This window comes from Microcaecilia unicolor, chromosome 8 (genome assembly GCF_901765095.1).
Source record: "Microcaecilia unicolor chromosome 8, aMicUni1.1, whole genome shotgun sequence".
NCBI lineage: Eukaryota > Metazoa > Chordata > Amphibia > Gymnophiona > Siphonopidae > Microcaecilia > Microcaecilia unicolor.
Genome location: NC_044038.1, coordinates 119,252,121 through 119,275,028, shown reverse-complemented (window position 1 = coordinate 119,275,028; position 22,908 = coordinate 119,252,121). Strand labels below are relative to the sequence as shown.

The 22,908-nt window shown below is 48.9% G+C and overlaps 1 protein-coding gene across 2 annotated transcripts in view; it reads right to left on the bottom strand.

Annotated features, from left to right (window-relative positions):
* The window catches only part of MATR3 (matrin 3), a 354,187-nt gene that overhangs the window by 62,763 nt on the left and 268,516 nt on the right, over positions 1–22,908 (bottom strand). For both annotated transcript variants that reach the window (XM_030210961.1, XM_030210962.1), the window contains 2 exons: positions 13,353–13,396; positions 12,753–13,143 (listed from right to left, as the gene is read on the bottom strand). In XM_030210961.1, coding sequence (XP_030066821.1) covers positions 12,753–13,143; positions 13,353–13,396 — 435 coding nt within the window. The remainder of the gene's footprint in view (positions 1–12,752; positions 13,144–13,352; positions 13,397–22,908) is intronic.

Here is a 22,908-nt window from a genome sequence, read left to right as displayed (position 1 = left end):
CGCTTGGCTTGTTAGCCTGTGTATAGCTTTGCTAGTTCTCTGTGTTTGTTCCTAGTGTTAGACTAGCTAGCGTAGGCACCGCTTGGCTTGTTAGCCTGTGTATAGCTTTGCTAGTTCTCTGTGTTTGTTCCTAGTGTTTGACTAGCTAGCGTAGGCACCGCTTGGCTTGTTAGCCTGTGTATAGCTTTGCTAGTTCTCTGTGTATGTTTCCAGTGTATGACTTGTTAGCTTGGGCACAGCTTTGGTTGTTAGCTAGTGTATAGCCTTACTAGTCTCCTGCGTTTACTCTGTGTATGTTTCCTGTGTATGACTTGTTAGCTTGGGCATAGCTTTCCTACTAGCTTGTATAGTTGACTAGTCTTCTGGTGTTTGCCTGCTGTGTTCCGTGTATGTTTCTTTTGTTGCTGGAGCTTCTGCCCTTGTTCAGTCTGTTGCCAGTACTCCGTGATACTGAAGCTCCAGCCCTAGTCTTGTTCCTTGACTTATTGCTTTGAACCTGCCTGCTGCCGGAACCCGGACATTCCCTGCCGGTCTGCCCTGCCTTCGCCTAGGTGCCTGGGGGCACTCCTGGATCCTAATTCCTGCTGTTCCTGATTACAAGCTCCAGTTCCGGTCTTTCCTGTAAGCCCTGCCGGCCGCCCGAACCTGAGGGCTCAACCCTCGGGGAAAGGTGGTCAAGCGTAGGTGAAGCCTAGGTCCAGTGTGTCCCAGTCCAGCGGGTTCCGGTCCCGTGGGTTCCGCTCCAGTGTGTTCCAGTCCAGCGGGTTTCACTCCTGTATGTTCCAGTCCAGTGGGGGTCCTCCAGTGTGTTCCAGTCCAGCGGGCTCCACTCCAGTGCGCACCCGTCCGGTGCGTTCCAGTTCCGAGTATTCCTGTGTAGAACTCCATTCCGGGGTTCCAGTCCAGTCTTGTCTCATCTTTACCTGGAAGGTGATCTTGCCTGCCACTGCCGCTCCACGGTAGTGGCCCATGGACTCACGAACCCAGTGCTCCGGGGAAGAAGCCTGACAGTATCCGTGGTTTGATACAACTGAAGCCAGGGTCCATTGAGCAGATATCATATGCAGAAATGCTATGGGTGTAACATACACTGTAGAAACCATGTGGCCCAACGACCAACATCTGCCGAGCTGTGACCTGCTGCTATGTCCGAACATTGGACGCGAGAAACAATCCATGTGTCGAGCAGGGCTCCTATGAATTCCAATTGTTGGACAGGGTGGAGATGGAACATGGGGAAGTTTAACACGAACCCTAGTACCTTGAGCTCCTGAACAGTCTTCCGCATGGACTCCTCCGAGGTGCTCTTCACCAGCCAATTGTCAAGATAAGGGAACACATGCACTCCCAGTCTGTGTAGCAATGCTGCAACTACCGCTAGACATTTTGTAAATACCCTGGGAGCTGCCTCGAGTTCAAAGGGCAGTACGTGGTATTGAAAATCATGTGTTCCCAGCCAAAATCTAAGATACTGCCTGTGAGCTGGAAGTATCGGGATGTAGGTATATGGATCCTTTAAGCCCAGAGATCATAGTCAAATCGTTTTACTGAATCATGGGGAAAAGGGCGCCCAGGGAAACCATCCTGAACTTTTCTTGGCGACCACAAATTTGTTCAGGGCCCTTAGGTCTAGGATGGGACGCATCCCTCTTGTCTTTTCCTGTACAAGGAAGTACCTGAAATAGAATCCCTGCTCTTCTTCCCCTGGTGAAACGGGTTCAACCGCATGGGTCTTCAGAAGGGTGGAGAGTGTTCCTCTGCAAGTACCTGCTTGTGCCGAGAGCTGAATGATTGAGCTCTCCGTGGGCAATTTGGAGGTTTGGATATCAAGTTGAAGGTGTATCCTAGCCAGACTACTTGAAGAACCTACTTGTCGGAGGTTATGAGAGGCCACCTTTGGTGAAAAAAATTGTAACCTCCACCAAGTCAGACAGCGGCCTCACAGAGTTCTGCAAGTAGACGTTCGTGAAGAGCTGGGCAAGATTGAAAATGAGCTAGGAGTTCTTTTCTCCCAAAAAGAGTCCAAGGTTCTAGCTTCTGCCCGTGGGAGCCGAAGCATAGTCCTTAGTACTCTTGGCTCTCTTGAAAGCAGCATCCACCACCATGGAGTTGTGGGTAACAGACCTCGCCAACCCAGTTCCCCATGGATCTGATACTGGGTATCTATTTTCTTGGGGACCACAGGTACAGAGGAAACGCCCAGCTCCACATGAGGACTGCCATGAGTACCTCGTGCAGATGGGCAGTCACTGCCTCCTTAGGTGGAGAGGTGTAGTCCAGGACCTCGACCATCTTAGTCCTGGGATCATCCTCCACTTCTAGGGGAAGGGTATGGCCTCAGCCATTTCCCACACAAAAGAGGCGAGAGAGAGGCTTTCACGTAGAGTTAGCCTTCTCTCAGGTGGAGGGGAAGGTTCAGAACGGGTCCCAAAGGACTCATTGGAGGAAAATTACCTGGGATCCTCCTGATGTTCCTCCTTGGTTATCAGACAGCACTTCCCTCACGGATATCCGAGACCGGGCCCACCTTGACATCAAGGACCTGAGGCTTCGAGAACAGCAGAGGAGTCTGTTCCTGTCTCAAATCTGGCAAAGCTTCCTCCAGTAACGGAGAACAAGCCTGGGTGGCAAACGACACCAGAACTGCAAGTGGCGCCGGTGGCCACACCGTAGGCTGGGAAACAGACGGGGCCGCAGCGCAAGACATGCACCCCTGATGCCCGGAGACACTCGTTGAGAGCCATCGGTAAAGGCTGAGGGGCCGGTATGGCCTCAGGTTACCGAACCACCTGGGGTGCAGGAGCAGTATCTTGACTGCTAGGAGACTTGGGCCAGAACCTCTTGAACGGAGGGAGAGCACTTCTCCTGGCGCCAACGCTTCTCAGGTGCCGGATCCCTCGATGTCCCAGAGCTCCCTGGCCTTCGCCTGATGCCCTTCGCCGAGACACCTCGTGCCGATTACAACGTGGAATCCTCACGGCTTCTCGGGGTCGGGTCTGACGAAGGCTAGCCAATGGGGGCCTGCACAGCAGGAGGCCTCAAGGCAGATGGAGACCCAATCGATGCCTCACTACTCCCAGAAGGCTCTGGCAACTTTGATATATATCATGCCGGTTCCCTTCTGACGTGGATCATCAACCCACCTGTGAGTATAAGGGTCATTCCATGTCAAGTGGTCGGATTTCAGAGAGGTGCCCTGCTCGACCATCACGGATTTCGATGAAATTTTCTGTGAACATTCATACATGTCCCCAATGAACATTGGTAAAGTTTTACGTTCACCGATGCAATACTTGCTGAGATATAGTAATCTGTTTGACCCCATACTGCAGCCTTCTATGGTATGACTCAGATTTCAACAACTTTGAGACACTTTATCTCCGGCAATATTATGTTCAGAGAAACAAAACGTGGCCATCTTGTACAACTTTTTGGGCTCTATTAAACAAAATAATGAAAAAAATCTTTATGAGCGATTTCTATGAAGAAAATTTGGAGCAACCTTGGTCCGAAAAATTTGTGGCTCGAAAAAACTTTGCCCACAACACAAGGTTTTCGAATATAAAATTTCATTCTCCTAATATTTTCCATTAGTTCACAAATTGAGTGTAAAGTTGATGATTTTTGCAAAAACACCCAAAATAGGGTATTTTTAGCCCACTTTTACAAAAAAAGACCTTCTGGAAACTCTTTTTAATCATTTTCATTAGAAAGAGCATGTTTCAAACCCCTTAAGAAAGTAAGGTTGGTTTTTCATTGCTGGCATATAAGGCCCTAGAAATAGGGACAGAGTTGTGGATGTTGCTATCGCACGCTATCGCAACATCACATGCATTCTATTATTTTTCATCTTGTTTGTTTTATACAGACATTATTAGTACCTAAATTGCATTGGTCCATGGTGACATTGTTACTACCAGTTCAGGAACTTGAACCAGTAACCCCATCGCCATAGGGGTCACGCCCGATAGCTGTGCAATACCAGCCACAGGTGGGTTTCTTGGATGAGGATCTCAAGCCTCTAGTTTGGTTTCATCATCAAGGTTCCAAAGCCTTGTGTGGGTATCTGTCCAGTTCCCAAGCAGACGATAGGGCAGCTTATCCTAGGTTCCTAAGCCTAAAGTGGGTATCTTAAATGGTTCCCAAGCCGAAGTCCGTAATATTTGTATGAACTGCCAAATTCCAACGATTATTTATTATTGAATTTATGAGCCACTTTCTTTAGTGTCACTGCTGGGAATTGATACTGGCGGCCTGACGACCTAACTGATGGCGCTGGAAGCACACAAATAAGATGTTGTGCTGGAACCCAACAAACATCTTTTCTTTCAGGCCAAAAAAATGAATGAGCTGGGCCTGATGGATGAATAAATGTTACCAATGCATCATTTTGTTCGATGGAAATTTCTACAACGTTGCCTACCCACTACTTGTCATAAATGCAGGCAACATAACAACCAGGCAATAGTTTGGCCAATTTTAAATTAGGATCGACGATATTGGAAATTTTGGCCACAAAGTTAATAGTGTCATTTGAAACTTTGCTGACAGAAATCGAATTCGAATGAACTGGCACAAACTGGTGATCTCTTGTGCCAGTTATTGTGCAGCTAGCTTTCCATCTTTCTTCTTGCAGCATCCTGGTTTTCTTGGATTTCTTCAGTTGGAACATACATATAATTTAATTCCATACATGTTTTTGTCACAAAAGTTAAACAGATCTATTGGCGTCAGTATTTGGCCTATTAATGGTCGCTGGAGGCTGGCTCGAGCAGCAAAACGTTTAGTCGTGCCACCAACTCCATGATATGGTGACTTGCCGTGACTCGTGCTAAAAAAAGTTCCATTCGGCCTCAATTTCAAAATCATTCTTGTGATTGCACAGATTGACAAAATTTTTGTAATTTTTGTATTGTGCTGCTGAACCGTCACTAAAGTAGTATATTCTTGTAATCTTCATTTTATTCATCAAAAACTCAATCAACTTCTGAATGAACATGTGCACCGAAACTGTATCATGTTGCATATGATCAGAAATTATGCAGCAGTTGACAATTTGCAGCACGCCATCTTTATTGATATAATAAGTGACGAATGTATGCACTGTGCATTGTGAATTCTCCCAGTGAAAGCCTTGAGCAACGTCTTGGACAACAAACGAGTAGTTCTGCGCAAAATCCATCAGTACGATAAGTTTGGTTTCTTTTAGGTCAGCTTTTAATGATTTCAAATATTTGCTTTGATGTTTTGAAATGAAGTGGTGGCCAGTCAGTTTCCAAATTTTGCTAGCATTTTCAATAAAGTTGTCAACAGTGAGAACATTTGTTTCAAGCATTTCACAGTCAGTATGAACCCATTGTTTGAATTCTATTGATTCTTCTGAATCCCAGTCCTCAAATATTTCTTCCAAATATGCTCAGTGCCTCTTCACCAGGACAGTTTTGGCATTGCTGCAACATACAATCTTTGGCGTCCAGATCGCAAACTGCCTTTCCCATGAGCTTCTTGTAGTCTTCTTTAATGATGACACCTTGTAGCATAAGCTTAACATTCTGATGGATGCTGCAGACACAGACGGAATGTGTGCCTAAGGCACCGACAGTAACACACCACTTTGGTCTGAGCTCACAGAATTTGAAAAACCAATTTCAGCACCATATTTGTTTCGATATGCTACAAACAGTTCTTTCAGATTGCACAGAAGCAACCGCTTTTGTTTTTGAAACTTGATGCCATCAAGCAGAACAGAAACAAAATCTTTTTTACCTGGGCACATCCTGCTAAATTCATCATCCTTGTAGAAATCTCGAACTTTGACGGCGATTGCCTTTGGTAGCAGTTTGTCAACTTTTGCATCCAGTAGTGCACAAATGCCTCTCTCTTGCTTTAGTTTTCACGCTGTTTTAACCATACATTCTGAAACGCTAAACGTTTTTGCTGTCACTGGTATTGAACAACACTTTGGGGCCAAAGTCAATAATTGAATTTTCATGGATCTATTGGATATTTTAATTTTCGTTTTCACATCTTCGATTAGGTCAGTGTAATCTTGGCATAACAAAAAAGGTGATTTTAGGCCTTACCTACTAATTTTCTTTCCTCTAGATCCTCCAGACCGTTCAAGACGCTTGGGTTATGCACTCCTACCAGCAGAGGGAGACTGAGAACACTACAACTTCTTATACAAGTAGCCTGTGCAGACCTTCTACTAACCAGTAAAACAGTAACAAAGCAGAGGAACAAAACACCTCCACCTGAACAAAACCACTGAACCCACACTCAGATCTCCTCCCCTTAAGACGGGGGAATTCAACTGCAGATGGGCACAAACGGAACCACAAACTGCCCTTAGTAAAACTCCAGGACCCAAATCACAGGAGCTACTAGAAATATCAGCAACTGAAGTCTAAAGAAATCATCATACTGAACTGTCCGATACACTGGGTGGGCTCTTGAACGGTCTGGAGGATCTACAGGAAACAAATTAGCAGGTAAGGCCTAATTTCACCTTCCTCAGCAATCCTCCAGACCGTTCAAGACGCTTGGGACGTACCAAAGCAGTAAACACATCTAAGGGTGGGACCTGCGAAGCCCTGAGGACAGGACTGCAGCTCCAAAACTGGCATCCTCCCTTGCCTGTACATCCACTCTGTAATGTTTGACAAAAGAATGCAGGGAGGACCACACCGCCGCTCTACAAATGTCCACCGGTGGAACAAAACTACTCTCTGCCCAAGAAGCCGCCATCCCCCTAGTGGAATGTGCCTTGAGCCCCACCGGCACCGTACGGCCATGCAATATGTAAGCCGAAGAGAAGGCATCCTTCAACCACCGAGCTATAGATGCCTTAGAAGCAGCCGCTCCCTTCTTGGGCCCCCCATGAAGGACAAATAACCTGTCCGAAGACCAGAATTCCTCCGACCTGCGCAAGTAAGCCTTCAACACTCTGCGCACATCCAATTTCACCAAACGACGCTGAGAAGCATCCCCTGTCCGGTCCCCCAAGACCGGCAATGAAATCACCTGATTGACATGAAAGGAGGATACCACCTTAGGCAAAAACGAAGGCACTGGACGCAGCAAAACCTTTTCCTTAGAAAACCACAGAAACTGAGGCCTACAAGAAAGAGCCTGAAGTTCCGAAATCCAGCAAGCCGACGATATAGCTACCAAAAAGACCACCTTCATAGCAAGGTCTTTTATTGAACAAGACTTCAAGGGCTCAAAAGGAGAACCCGCTAAAGAGTCAAGAACGATATTAAGATCCCACTGAGGAACTACTGGCCGCTGACGACGAAGCAACTTCACCCCCTCAAAAAACGGACATCCGGGGAAGACGCAACCGACCTGCCCTGCACCTTACCCCGAAAACACGCCAAAGCAGCCAGCTGCACCTTCAAAGATGACAATGAAAGGCCCTTCTCAAAACCATCCTGCAAGAAATCTAAAATGCACGACACAGAAGCTGTCGAAGGGGCACATGGCCGGTCCCCACACCAATCTTGAAATATGCGCCACACACACACATAGGCCAAAGACGGCGAACGTTTGCGAGACTGCAGCATCGTCTGAATCACCTGAGGGTAAAACCCCTTCCTTCTCAACCGTTCCCTCTCAAGGGCCACACTAAGAGAGAACCGATCTGGATCCGGCATGACAACTGGACCATGACAACAGCACCAAGCCCCCCAGCCGCAGAGGCTCGCCTTCTAACAAGCGCATCAGATCCCCGAACCACAGCCGATGCAGCCAATTCGGAGCCACCAACAAAACCGGACCCGCATGACATTCTACCCTCTGTAGGACTCAACCTATCAAGGGCCACGGGGAAAACACTACAGCAATACCCGCTGAGGCCACGGAAGGACCAACGCATCGATCCCTTCCACTCGCGGATCCCGACGCCGATTGAAATACCGAGGAACCTGAGCATTCTGTACCGACGCCATGAGATCCACTACTGGCATTCCCCACTTTAGAACTATCTGGTCGAACACCGACCGGTGCAGAGACCATTCTCCGGGGTCCAACATGCGTCTGCTTAGAAAATCTGCGTTCACGTTGTCCACCCCGGCCATGTGCGCCGTCAAAATCTGCACTAGATGCCTTTCCACCGAACTCATGAGCACAGCTGTCTTGATTGTCAACCGTGGACTCTTTGTACCGCCCTGCTGGTTGACATATGCTACTGCTGTCGCGTTGTCAGACATGATTCTTACCGCCTTTCCGACCACACTTGAGCAAAAAGCCAACAGAGCTAGCCGAATCGCCCTAGTCTCCAACCGGTTGATAGACCGCTGAGCTTCCTCCGTCGACCACCGTCCTTGCGCGGACCGACCAAGACACTGAGCTCCCCAGCCCAGCAGACTGGCATCCATTACCAGAATCACCCACTGAGGAGGTTCCAACGGCATGCCCTTTTTCAGATGGGCCGAGCACAGCCACCACTGGAGACTGCGCAGAGGAGCCCCCCCTCAATGGCAACCGCAACTCCAAACTGTGTACCTGAGGAGACCACCGGGACAACAGAGCTGCCTGAAGCTGACGCATATGCGCCCTGGCCCATGGTACTACCTCTATTGTCACTGCCATGAGGCCCAGAACCCGGAGGTATATTTGAACCGTCGGACTCTGAACGGACATTAAACAGCCGGACCTGCTGCTGAAGAGAGGTGATCAGAGAATCCGGCAGAAAAACAACCCACTGCCGCGTCGAACCGCACTCCTAAGTACTCCAGACTCTGCGATGGGATCAACTGATTTTGACTACATTCACTACCCATCCGAGCGATTCCAGAAACGCAACCACCTGAGCCGTCGCCACCACACTGTGAGCCTGAGAATTTGCCTGCATCAACCAGTCGTCCAGATAGGGATGCACCAGAATACCCTGCCTCCATAAAGCCGCTACCACCACCATTATCTTAGAGAAGGTGCATGGATCCATTGCCAGACCAAAAGGCAGAGCACAGAACTGAAAGTGCCTCCCTAAAACAGCAAAACGAAGGAAACGCTGATGGGCCTCTCAAATCGGCACGTGCAGATAGGCTTCCATGAGATCCAGTGACGTGAGAAATTCTCCCTGACGAACAGCCACTAGGACCGAGCGCAAAGTCTCCATGCGGAAGGATGGCACCTTGAGCGCCCCATTGACCCTCTTGAGATCTAAAATGGGTCGAAACTGGTCCTCCTTCTTTGGCACCACAAAGCAAATGGAAAACAACCCATTCCCTGCTCGTGCCTTGGAACGGGTACCACAGCTCCCAACTGGATTAAGCGACCCAGAGTCTCTTGAATAGCCTTTAACTTGACTCGAGAGTGACAAGGAGAGGTAAGAAACAGATCCGGCAGCGGGTGCTCAAACTTGAGCGCTTAACCGTCGCGAACGACCTCCAGCACCCACTGATCTGAAGTAATTTGGGTCCACCCCTGATAAAACAGACGAAGTCGCGCCCCGACCTTCACCAGATGCTGGACCCGCACACCTTCATAAGGAGGAGGACTTATTACCATTTCCGGCACCTCCAGAGGAGTCCTGACCTCCTCGACGACCCCCTCGAAAGGACTGCATCCGCTGGAAAAAACGGCTTTTAGAAGGAGACACAAATCTGCCCGGCCTGTACCGCCTCGCGTCCTTAAACCGACCTCTAGCCGAACCACCTCGACTAGCCGCCTTAGGCCGTAACTCCGGCAACCGTGAGACCTTGGTATCCCCAAGACCACTCATCAGTTTATCCAAGTCCTCTCCACACATAGAACCTTTGAAAGGTAGAGAACACAACTTTGCTTTAGAGGCCGCATCTGCCACCCAGCCCCTAAGCCAAAGAGCCCTGCGAGCCGTCACCGCCAGAGCCATATTCTTAGCCGAAGCCCTTAGCAAATCATAAAGGGTGTCCGCCAAAAACGAAGACCCCATCTCCAATTTGGCCAGGTCCTGAACCAAACCAGTCCTACCTAACGCAGACTCATCCAAGAGCTTCTCTACCCAACGGAAACAAGCTCTGGCTATCAAGCCCCCACACACAGAGGCTTGCAAAGCCAAAGCTGGCAAATCAAAGCTGCGCTTCAGAAAGGACTCTAGCTTCCTATCCTGAAGATCCCGTAAGGCTGTACTGCCATCTACTGGAATGGCTGTAGCCTTAGTAACCGCCGTAACCACCGCATCCACAGTAGGTGGTTTCAGCAGGGCCAAATCTTCCGGAGGCAAGGGATACAGCCGCGCCATAGCCCTAGACACCTTACAAGCAGCCTCCGGCACAGACCATTCCTGAAAAACCATGTCCCTAATGTCTGAATTCATGGGAAAGGAACGGGAGGCTCTCCGAATCCCCTTCACCAAGGGATCTACCTGGGGTCCCTCCGCAGAGGGAGTGGCTGCCGGAGCAAACTTCAAAGTAGAGATCACCTGATCAATGAGCTCTAATAACTCCTCCTTATGAAAAATGCGAACCACTGAAGAATCTTCCCCAGGCCTTAGCCCATCCTGATCCTCAGACACCTCTAAGAGATCCTCCTCTCCTGGATCACTCCAAACGTCCGACCCAGGCACAGAAAGTATCTCCATAGGCTCCAAAATATCCACCTGCAGGCGCTTAAACTCCCACTGAGCTAGCAGCCTCCGGGGCACAAACAGCCTGAGAGGGGCCAGCTCTCCAGGCATTATACAGAGACCAAACAAACTCAGGGGGGAAGCCAGACCCCCCCCCCCCCCCGATGCTGCTGAAGCCCCAATAACACTTCCCACAGTCTTCACGATAAACCCCCCTCGCTCCCGAGGTGGCAGGTCCATCACGTGATCCGCAGCTAAAGTAGGCGCGCTTCCCGCCACACACGGGTCCCCCGGCGCCGGTACGGAATGCGCGACCGGCCCCGCCGTTGCCAGCCCGGAATGTGCAGTCAAATTGCCGCCTAACAACGCCGACTCAGGGGAAAGCACGGGGGGCAAGAGCGCTGACAACGTAGGCTCCCCACAAAATTTACATTGGCCACCTTTCATTTCAACGCTGCGCTTAGCGCAAAACCGACACCTCGCCAGCTTAGACATAATGGCCGCGAACACAATAAAAACAGTTGCTTTGTGCTCTGACAGACTAATAGGCAAAACCGCTTAATGCAAGAACGCCCTTGAGGACGTTTTATCTCTGGACTGCCACAAGAATGGCCAAAATAGCCGCCTTTTAAAAACATTTTTTTTTTTTTAAACCTCGTTGCTGATGCCTAAACGCCTCAAGGGCGAAAGTGGGATGTTTGACCACAGGCATGCAAAGCCTGGAGAGATGGATCTTAAAAACACTTGTTTTTATTGATGAAGACTCAACACAACTGATAAACACATAATTGAGTTTCTCCACGTATGCATCAGCTGTTCTCCCGTGACTGAGACATATCACATGGAATACCCCGTCACGCATAGTTTAGTGCGGTCACCAGATGGTCTCCGCCAAGCAAGACTCCTGATGCAGGCCTGACGGCCGAAACACAACAGTTGTGTTGAGTCTTTTTTTCATCAATAAAAACAAGTGTTTATAAGATCCATCTCTCCAGGCTTTGCATTCCCGTGGTCAAACATCCCACTTTCGCCTATACCTGTGTTCTTCCGTGGGGCGTTCGAGTTCTCCGCGAGCTTGCGGATTCTTTTAAACGCCTCAAGGGTACAGAACGAGGTCTGTAGCCGAAGTCAAGCAGTCCTCCAGAGGAAGAGCACAGGGGGAGGGACCCGGCCACCTGGGTGTGACACCCCACAGGGAATAAGAAGACCCTTAGGACTTACACCCTCTGTAATAGAGATCCAAGTGTGGGTTCTCTAACATTTACAACCCAACCTAGAAACCCCAAACAGGCCTACCAGACTGAGTACACGGCACAGGCTGCACACATCTACTCTCTGCTGAGACTGAGAAAATACTGGTTAGTAGAAGGTTTGCACAGGCTACTTGTATAAGAAGTTTTAGTGTTCTCAGTCTCCCTCTGCTGGTAGGAGTGCATAACCCAAGCGTCTTGAACAGTTTGGAGGATTGCTGAGGATAAAACTTTACCAATGGTCATTGGGGACATGCATGAATGTTCACAGAAAATTTCATCGAAATCCATGATGGTCGAGCAGGTACCACCAGACCACTTGACATGGAATGACCCATAAGCAAGCCTGCTTGCCCTAAGAGAAAATACTATTATTCATGTAAATACATTTCTAATTTGAAATCCCTTGGAATGACAGTACATGTTCTAACCACATAAGTAAATATCTTCCCTAAACATTAACAGTATGTTCCAAATAGACAAATCTGTCTCAAAAATAGCTAATGTTATATCACCTAACAATATGTATTTCAGTATCATAGGAGACTCAGCGATGTCATGATAGTCTGATAAAGAAGTAGTTTTCCAATTCCAAAATCCAAGGGAATTCCCATTCCCTCAATGTTCACACTAGTTTGAACACTGAGGGGAAAATCCCTTGGATTTTGGAATTGGAAAACTACTTCTGTATCAAAGATAATGAATCAAAGACTATCTTGACATTGCTGAGAGTCTCCTATGATACCGAGATAAGTACTGTTGATTTGGAAATATACTAACCTCAGCTGTTATATACTATGAACTTCTGTAGACTAATTATATTCATTTGGATTTTAATATCTTGCACGGAGAATAGCAAGTTCCCCGTAGGTTTTATTTTGACTCAGTCACTTGTTATTGTCAAAACTTCAGAAAATAAAGATTGGCATGTTGTACCATATTTTATGCTTTACCTTTTTTAGTTTTTTCTTTGCCGTTTGTGATGTAGCACCATTGGTAGCATTTTCAGCTTCTTGTGTTTCTTCTGTGCCCACATCAGCCAAGTTGGCCTGGTCTCCATCATAACCTACTGAGCTACTGCTTTCCAGCAGAGCAGCAGCCTCCTCTTCCTCCAGCAGCAGCTCATCCTCTGATTCTATGGCTGGTGGCATTCCCTCTTCTGCATGCTTACTACCCTTTCCCTCAGATGTTGCTCCATCTGTGGTACACGATTGTTTCTCATCCTTTGATGGAGCACCACTGGCAGATTTTCCATCCACACCATCACTTTTTTGAGACCCTTCTAATTTGGGTGATTTTTTATCACTTGCACCATCTTTGCTGTCCGGGGAATGGGTTCTCTTTCTGGAATGTACAAACAGGCATATTATAGACAATGCATAATACCCATCTGTCAGGAATGGTCTAGGAAAAGCTAATTATCCCAGTTCACATTGACTTTTCTTCCCTGTTAAAAAGACCCTCTTAGATATTTGCAGCTCAAGACACTGACCTCTTCTCTGCTACTTGCCAGATAAGTTGGCTGATGCAAAACAGTGTTAATGGAACATTACCTATTTCTGTCTTTCTGGTACTGTTCAAGTCCTTTGTTGGGAATCTAAGAAAAAAAAAAAAAAAAAGACCTCAATTTAAAAAAAAAAAAAAAAATTCACTTCACTGGAAGCCAAGCAGCAACAATGCAACAATCGTAGTGCCGGTATCAATACAGTAAATGTGCATCATTAAGTGGGGTGATCATGCATGAAAAAATATTTAAATGCAGGTGGTTTAAGAAACTGACCAACTGCTTAAGCATATTAAACAGTGTTTGCATTCTATGGGCAGAGGTTAATAAAAAGCTACTGGTGACTGGTGATAATCATAACATTAACAGGAGGATGAATGAAGCAAAGTCACTTGCCTATAATGGGCATTCTCTACAGACAGCAGGGTAATGCAACCACAAGGCGTCAACTAACCATTCTGTATCTCTCTAAGCTCAAACAGAAGCCTTTTGGCTTTTGCTGAGCATGTGTCGAAATTCCTCACTAGGGTAAAGTCCTTAATCCTTCCAGTCAATATCAGATTATATAGAGACTGGTGAAGAAGTGTGGGTAAGTGTGACAGCATTCTTCTACTCTCTACAGAGCCCCTTTTACAGGTAAGCAACTTTGGTTTCTCCACAGATAAGCAGGGAAAATACAGACACTTGATGTTGAGTCCCTAGCGGAGGGTTGGTATATTGCCCAGGGTGAAAGCAACCCAGAAGGCAGATAGGTGGACAAGGGTTAACAAGTAGAAATATTACCTGCCTGACCAAAAGCACTGTGAAGATGACTGGTCCAGATAGTAATGCTTAGTGATGGTATGAGCTGACAAAATGGAAGCACTGCATTATCTGTGAGAGAAGTGGCTCTATATTTCACCACCGAGGCTGCCAACGCCCTGAACATATGGATGCCTATGGCTAGGGAAGAGTCCGCTTATAATAGAAGATGCAGTCAGAAACCCAGTCCAATCATGTTCTTTTGGTTGCAGAAGGCCTAGGTTATTTGGGTAGAAGGTAACAAAAAGCTGAAGGGTACACTGTAGGTTCTCAAGTACTCACCTACAGTCCACTGTTTGTAGAGCCTCTTCTGCTACAGATGAATGTGGGAAATGTGATGTGAAACAAGACAACACAAGGCTATTCCACTGGGAAAATACTGTGTGTATGGAGGACAAGATACCAAATGCATGGAGGTTGCCAACTTTTCTGGCAGATGTGACAGCTATGAGGATTCCAAGCCAAGGTGATTTCTTTTATTATTTGGATTTTGCTCACACCTTTTTCAGTAGTAGCTCAAGGTGAGTTACATTCAGGTACACTGAATATTTCTCTGTCCCAGGAAGGCTCACAATCTAAGTTTGTACCTGAGGCAATGGAGGGTTAAGTGACTTGCCCAAGATCACAAGGAGCAGCAGTGGGATTTGAACCGGCCACTTCTGGATTTGAAGACCAGTGCTCTAACCACTAGGCAACTCCTCCACTTGGTCCATGGGCTTCAATGGTGGCCCCATTAGTTAAGCAAGGACAGTATTTAGGTCCCATGCCAAAACAGGGTCCCATACTGGAGATTTCATAGTGATGTGAAAAGGTTCCCCCCCACCCGTTTCCCCTATTACTGCGTATCTCAGACTGAATGATTATAATCTTTAAACAAATGTAGAATTAGACAAAGATAACTTGTGTAACATGAAGATACATACCTGTAGCACGTATTTTCCCGAGGACAGCAGGCTGATTATTCTCACGACTGGGTTGTCTGCGACGGCCCAGAAAACCAGGAAAAAACTTACACAGCAAAACAAAGGTTTCCAGAATGCTCCGTCGCACGGCCCCAACAATCTGCGCATGGGCGAACGGCTTCCCACCAGCTACGCGAGCGTGCCCTCAGTTAAATAACAACCAAAAGTAGAACTGAAACAACTCCAAGGGGAGGATGGTGGGTTTGTGAGAATAATCAGCCTACTGTCCTTGGAAAATACCTGCTACAGGTATGTATCTTCATGCTCTCCGAGGACAAGCAGGCTGAATTAGACTCACAACTGGGGTATCCCTAGCCCCCAGGCTCACTCAAAACAATGAACATTGGTCAATTGGGCCTCGCAACGGCGAGGACATAACAGAGATTGACCTGAAAAGGAACACAAGTGAGAGTGCAGCCTGGAACAGAACAGAAATGGGCCTAGGAGGGTGGAGTTGGATTCTAAATCCCAAACAGATTCTGCAGCACTATCTGCCCAAACCGACTGTCGTGTCGGGTATCCTGCTGAAGGCAGTAGTGAGATGTGAATGTGTGGACTGATGACCACGTTGCAGCCTTGCAAATCTCTTCAATAGAAGCTGACTTCAAGTGAGTCACTGACGCAGCCATGGCTCTAAGATTGACATGGCCCTCTAGAATCAGCCCATCTTGGGCATAAATGAAGGATATGCAGTCCACCAGCCAATTAGAGATTGTGCGTTTTCCGATGGCTACTCCCCTCCTGTTGGGATCAAAAGAAACAAACTGGGTGGACTGTCTGTAGGGCTTTGTCCGCTCCATGTAAAAGGCCAATGCTCTCTTACAGTCCAAGGTGTGCAACTTGTCCTCACCAGGGCGGGTATGTGGACGGGGAAAAAATGTTGGCAAGACAATTGGCTGGTTTAGATGGAACTCCGATACCACCTTCGGCAAGAACTTAGGAAGAGTGCAGAGGACTACTCTATTATGATAAAACTTGATATAAGGTGCATGCACTACCAGGACTTGGAGCTCACTGACTCTACGAGCTGAAATAACAACCACCAAGAAAATGACCTTCCAGGTCAAATACTTCAGATGGCAGGAATGCAGTGGCTCAAAAGAAGCTTTCATCAGCAGGGTGAGAATGACAGATCCCATCACACTGGGCTTTGACAAAAGCAAACCTCTCATAAAACGAACTACTAAAGGCTCTCCAGAGATGGGCTGACCTTCTACACGTTAATGATAAGCACTAATTGCACTAAGGTGAACCCTTACGGAACTGGTCTTGAGACCAGACTCTGATAAGTGTAGAAGGTATTCAAGCAGGGACCTTGTAGGACAAGAAAAAGGATCTAGGGCCTTGCTGTCACACCAGACGGCAAACCTCCTCCATTTGAAACAACAACACTTATTCGTGGAATCTTTCCTGAAAGCAAGCAAGACTTAGGAAAACACCCTCTGAACGACCTAAGGAGGCAACTTCTAAGCTCTCAACATCCAGGCAGTGAGAGACAGAGACTGGAGGTTGGGATGTAGAAGCGACTCCCCGTTCTGGGTGATGAGGGATGGAAAACACTCCAATCTCCACGGTTCTTTGGAGGACAATTCTAGAAGAAGAGGGACCTAGATCTGACGGGGCCAAAAGGGCACAATCAGAATCATGGCTCCACGGTCTTGCTTGAATTTCAGCAAAGTCTTCCCTACTAGAGGTATGGGAGGATATGCATACAGAAGGCCTATCCCCCAATGAAGGAGAAAGGCATCTGACGCTAGTCTGTCATGGGCTTACTACTTACTACTTAACATTTCTAGAGCGCTACTAGGGTTACGCAGCGCTGTACAGTTTAACAAAAAGGACAGTCCCTGTTCAAAAGAGCTTACAATCTAATGGGCGAAATGTCAAGTTGGAGAAGTCTAGATTTCCTGAATAGAGGTATGGTGGTTAGGTGCCGAAGGCGACATTGAAGAGGTGGGCTTTGAGCAAGGCTTTGAAGATGGGTATGGAGGGGGCCTGGCATATGGGCTCAGGGAGTTTATTCCAGGCATGCGAGATAGTCCAAGATGGTGGCAGATGACAGAACAGAGGTAGAGTGCTGTTCAGAGCGCATTGAGACTCTCCCACGTAGGAATCCAATGACCCCGCTGCTTCCCACGCCTAAACAAACGTATCTTGGGCCCCAAAATTCATGCACTTCCCAAATGCTACTCTCTGCTTTCCACAGCTGGAGCAGTGCTTAACAGCCTCTGCTGTCATGGGAATACCGAATGCAGCCATGAAGTGAAACCCAATAGGCCAATGGTTCCCAAACCTGATCCTAGAGGCACCCCAGCCAGCCAGGCCCCCGGGATATCCACAATGAACATTCATGAGAGATTTGCATGCACTGCCTCCATTGAATGCAAATCTCAATATTCACATGGGCATCCCGAAAACCTGACTGGCTGGGGTGCCTCCAGGATCAGACCTGGGAACCACTGCAACAGGCAATTAAAATTTAAAGCAGTACATACACGAGAATTCATCCCCTCTTGCCAGTTTCTCTGCTCGGGCTGTGCAGTTAATGCTGAGAAGAGTCTGGAACAGAATTGAGGGATGGGAAAATTAGGTTCTTACCTTGGTAATTTTCTCTTTAGTCACAAGCAGATGAATCCATTAATTGATGGGTTGTATCCACCTACCAGCAGGTGGAGATAGAGAACATTGAAAACCCACAGTGACCCTTGGACGGCTAGCCCCAACTGCCTTCAGTATTTGAGATTTCCAAAGCAGAGTTAAAGGTAGAATAACAAACTTTCCCCAAAGCGAACAAACACCCCAGAACAGGAGCAATAACCATACCAAGGAGGGACGATCTCAACCTCCTGTAGTAGATCATGTAGAAATTCTGAGAACTGGTTTCCAACTTCTCCCAATGAGATATATATCTGCATGAAAGATCTGAACAAAAAACAAAGACAAGAAGGGATCATGGATTCATCTGCTGTGACTAAAGGAAAGAAAATTTTCCCTTCCTTGTCATCTGCAGCAGATGAATCCATTAACTGATGGGATGTACAAAAACACTCCCTAAGTAGGGTGGAACAGGCCACACCGCGAGCAAGCACATGTGCTCCAAAATCGTCCTGCTTCGCTGGAACATCCAGCCTGTAATGCCGGACAAATGAGAGCTGAGAAGCCCAAGTAGCCACACTACAGATCTCTTGAAGAGAGAGTGCACCTGTTTCAGCCCACGAGGAGGAAATCGCTCTCGTGGAATGCGCCTTAAACGTCCCAGGCGGAGACCAACCTGAAAGCAGATACGCAGAAAAAATGACTTCCTTGAGCCAACGGGCTACAGTGGCCTTAGATGCTGGACACCCGCGTCGAGGACCTGTCAACAGTACAAAAGGTGATCAGAAGTCCTGAAGCCATTTGACATCTGTAGATACTGCAACAGCGCCCTGCGGACATCCAAAAGATGTAACTGCCCAAAGGAGTCCTGGAAATCTTCCCTAGAAAAGGAAGGAAGAAGAATGGGCTGGTTCAGGTGAAACGCTGAAACCACTTTAGGCAGGAAGGAAGGCACAGTACGTACCGTTAACTCCGGACTCCGAGAATTGTAGAAAAGGGTCCCGACAGGACAGCGCCTGCAGCTCAGACACGCGTCCAGCCGATGTCATGGCCACCAAAAAGACTGTCTTGAGAGTCACATCCTTCTCCAAAGCTCACTTAAGCGGCTCGAAGGGTGAACACTGGAGAGCCTTCAACACCAGCCCCAGGTTCCAGGCCGAACAAGGCAACCGCATGGGAGGACGGAGCCTGAGCACCCCTCTGAGGAATCGAGCAATGTCCGGATGAGCAGCAAGGGCAAAGCCAGAAACCTTCCCTCGACAGCATGCCAATGCTGCCAATTAAACCCGCAGGGAATTGTAAGCCAGGCCTTTTTGTAACCATCCTGCAAAAAGTCCAGCACCGGTGAGACAGAAGCCCGAGTGGGAGTGATCGCCTTTGAAACACACCATGCCTCAAACTTGCGCCACATCCAAGCACAAGCTGCAGAAGTGGACCACTTGCGGCCCTGCAAGAGAGTGGAAATGACATTGTTAGAATAGCCCTTGTCTCTCAATTGCGCCCTCTCAATAGCCAGGCTGTAAGACCAAATCGGCAGGCATCCTCTATAGACACCGGACCCTGAACCAACAGGTTCAGCACCGGGGCAAATGAACAAGAGCCTCCACCATCATCCGACGGAGATCCGCATACCACAGACGCCTTGGCCAATCCGGAGCAATAAGAATCACCAATCCCTGGTGGTGTTGAATCCGAAGTAAGACTCACCCTATCAAGGGCCAAGGCGGGAACACATACAGGAGGCCCGAGGGCCAGGGTTGAGCCAGCGCATCCAACCCTGCCGAGTGAGGATCTCTCCTTCTGCTGAAAAAGCGAGGCACTTTGGCGTTTGCACTTGACGCCATTAGATCCATTCTGGGTGTCCCCCATTTGGCACAAATCTGAAGAAAAACTTCTGCCAGTTCCCATTCTGCCGGGTCGATTTGATGCATGCTGAGAAAATCGGCTTGCACGTTGCTCTGACCTGCTATTTGAGCTGCTGACAGAAGCTGCAGCTCGGTCCAGTGGCAAATCTGAGCGGCCTCTGCGGGCAGGGCCCTGCACTGAGTGCCGCCCTGACGATTTATGTAGGCCACAGCTGTCGTGTTGTCTGACAGGACCTGGTCAGCAAGCCCCTTCAGAGTCTTTTGAAAGGCCATAAGAGCTAGGAATATCGCTCTCAGTTCCCAGCGATTGATGGACCACCCCGCTTCCACGGTTGTCCACTTACCCTGAGCACAGCTTCCTTGGCAATGCACTCCCCAGCCCAAAAGGTTGGCATCTTATCACCAGGCACCAAGAAGGAAGCGCAAGCGGCATTCCTTGGTGCAGCATGCTGTCGGTGAGCTACCACTCCATACTGACACGGGCCGCAGGGAGCTACGTTAGCCTGCGTTGATGTTCCTGGGACATCGGAGACCATTGTTGAAGCAGGGCAATCTGCAGAGGCCTCATATGCGCTCTCGCTCAAGGCACCACCTCCAAAGTGGCCGTCATCGACACCAGCAGCTGGACAAAGTCCCAAGCTCGGGGCAAGGCATCCGCTGGAGCAGACAGACCAGATCCTGAAGCTTGCACCGCCTTTGGTCGGGGAGAAAGACGAACCCTGAGGCCGTGTCGAACCAGACCCTCAAATACTCGAGAGACTGAGAGGGGGCCAGGTGACATTTGGGTATATTGACCACCCAGCCTAGCGCCTGCAGGACTGCCACCACTCTGGCTTTGGCAAGATGACTTTCGGTTGCCGAATCCGCTCTGATGAGCCAGTCGTCGAGATAAGGGTGAACTCTGATACCCTCTTGCCTGAGACAGGCAGCTACGAACACCATTACACCTTGTAAAAGGTACTGGGAGCTATGGCTAGGCCGAAAGGCAAGGCCCGAAACTGGAAATGTTTTCCCAACACCGCAAACTGGAGAAACCGCTGATGTGGGGGCCAGATAGGAATGTGCAAATACGCTTCTTTTAGGTCCAGAGATGTGAGAAACTCTCCTGGCTGTACCGCTGCAATGACAGAGTGCAGGGTTTCCATGCAAAAGTGTCGTACTCTGAGGGCCTCGTTGACTCTTCGTAAGACGAGGATCGGCCTTAAAGACCCGCCTTTTCGAGGCACGATAAAATAAATGGAATAGCGGCCGCAGCCGCGTTCAGTGGGAGGCACCGGGATCACCGCTCTGAGGTGCAGCAAGACTTGTAAGGTCTCCTCTACCGCCGCCCGTTTTACACAGCAGTGCCGCATTGGTACTCCACAAACACGTCTCTCACCGGGGCACCAAATTCCAGTCGGTAACCTTCTCTGATCAGGTCCAGGACCCACCGATCTGAGGTAATCTTGGCCCACTCCTCTAGAAAGAGGAAAAGACATCTTCCTACTGCAGGAATCGAGGAGTGGACCGGCGTCCCATCATTGTGGAGGACGCCTCTGAACTCCTGGCCTTGAACCGCCACAGACATCTATTTAGCCGAAGCTCTGACCAGATCATAAAGGGCGTCAGCCAAAAATGACAGGGCCGACCTCATCCGCAGGGCAACCTCAGAGAGGGACCCCGCACCATCCGCGGGCTGTTCCACCGCCTGTTACAACCAGGGAAAACATGCCCAGGCTACGTAGGAACTGCAAATAGACGACCTTAAGGCAAGGCCCACAATTTCAAAAAAACGCTTCAGCGCGAATTCCAGCTGCCGGTCTTGCATGTCTTTCAAAGCGACCCCTCTCTACTGGGAGAGTTGTCTTTTTAGTCACCGCCGTGACCAACGCATCCACTTTCGGCATCCCCAAAGGGGCCAAGTGCTCCTCACTCAGAGGGTAAAGCTGATCTATAGCCCTGGCCACTTTCAAAGGCCCTTCGGGGTAAGACCATTGAGTCATACACCGGAAAGGCCCGAGTAGGCTTCTTAGTACTCGCCATCCTAAGATTAACAGAGGAGGCCTCGCCTTTAGCAGGATCAATCGAGAGGGCCTGCAAGGCATCAGTAATGAGAGCTGGCAGCTCGTCGTGGTGGAAAATCCGAACCGCATTGGGATCATCCAAATCCAGTGGCAAACAGGCACCCTTCCTTTGGATTAACAGTCCCTGAGGGCCAGCCAGATCCCTTAGACTCCCCACAGCCCGACCACCAGGGGGGTGGGGTGGGGGTGGGGAATACATGTGCCACTTTCAGCCGGGAATTTATCCGTCTGTTTTTAGCGTGTTTCCAACGCTCGGGGGAGGAAATAACATCTGAAGCAATCCCCGGGGCATCAACACCCTGCGGCAGAGCTCTTTTCAGCATGAAGGCCTTATGCATCAGTAGCACAAACTCAGGGGAGAAAAACTCACCCTGACCCTCCGCAACCAAATTAGGAGAAACTGACGTTGGAGCTCCTCTAAACAAGGTGTCCCCCTGCACTCAGACTCCTCCGCAACCGCGAGGGTCGAGACATGCGGCACTTCCAAAACGGCGCCCGCTGCCAGCGCCATCGAGCGGGAAGAATCATCGCTCGCCATGATCGTAGTAGCGCGTCTAAGGAGCACGTTTTGCACAGCACTGCTGAACTGCATTTACCACAACGGGGAGCAGCGCTTAACTCCCTCAGCAGCCATCGCCCGACTGGACGGAAATATAGCAATAAAATGGCGGCTTCGCACCAAAACTTATCCCGTTCGGAACGGCGTCCGTGGGACCTCCCCGGAGGAGCTGGGTACCACTCTCACCTCAGAGGACCGAGTCAACGAGCTCCGATCAAGCTGCAGTAAACCAGAATCTCTGGAAAAAGACTCAGAACAGCCATGCAGTTTTTTTAACGTTGTGAGGAAAGTTGGAGGCAGGCAGCAACAGAGGGACTCCGGGAGAATGAGTAAGGCAGGGAAAGGGTGAACTTATATGCCTTTAAAGTGGGCACCGCCAGCCACAACACCCCTGCTCAACTGGCAAAGCACAGGAGCCACCCCAGGCAGAAATCCAGGAGCTGATCAAGCTACGACCACACCTGCTGGGAGATAAATACTGAAGGCAGTTGGGGCTAGCCATCCAAGGATCACTGTGGTTTTTCAGTGTTCTCCATCTCCACCTGCTGGTAGGCGGATACAACCCATCAGTTAATGGATTCATCTGCTGCTCATCACAAGGAATTTGTGGTTTGTCTGAGTGGCAAAAAGATCCACCGAGGGGGTGCCCCACTCTCAGAAGATCTTGCGTACAACGCCCATGTTTAGCGACCACTCGTTAGGTTGCGTTATCCTGTGCAACCTGTCGGCCATACTTTTACACCTGCCAGATACGTGGCCT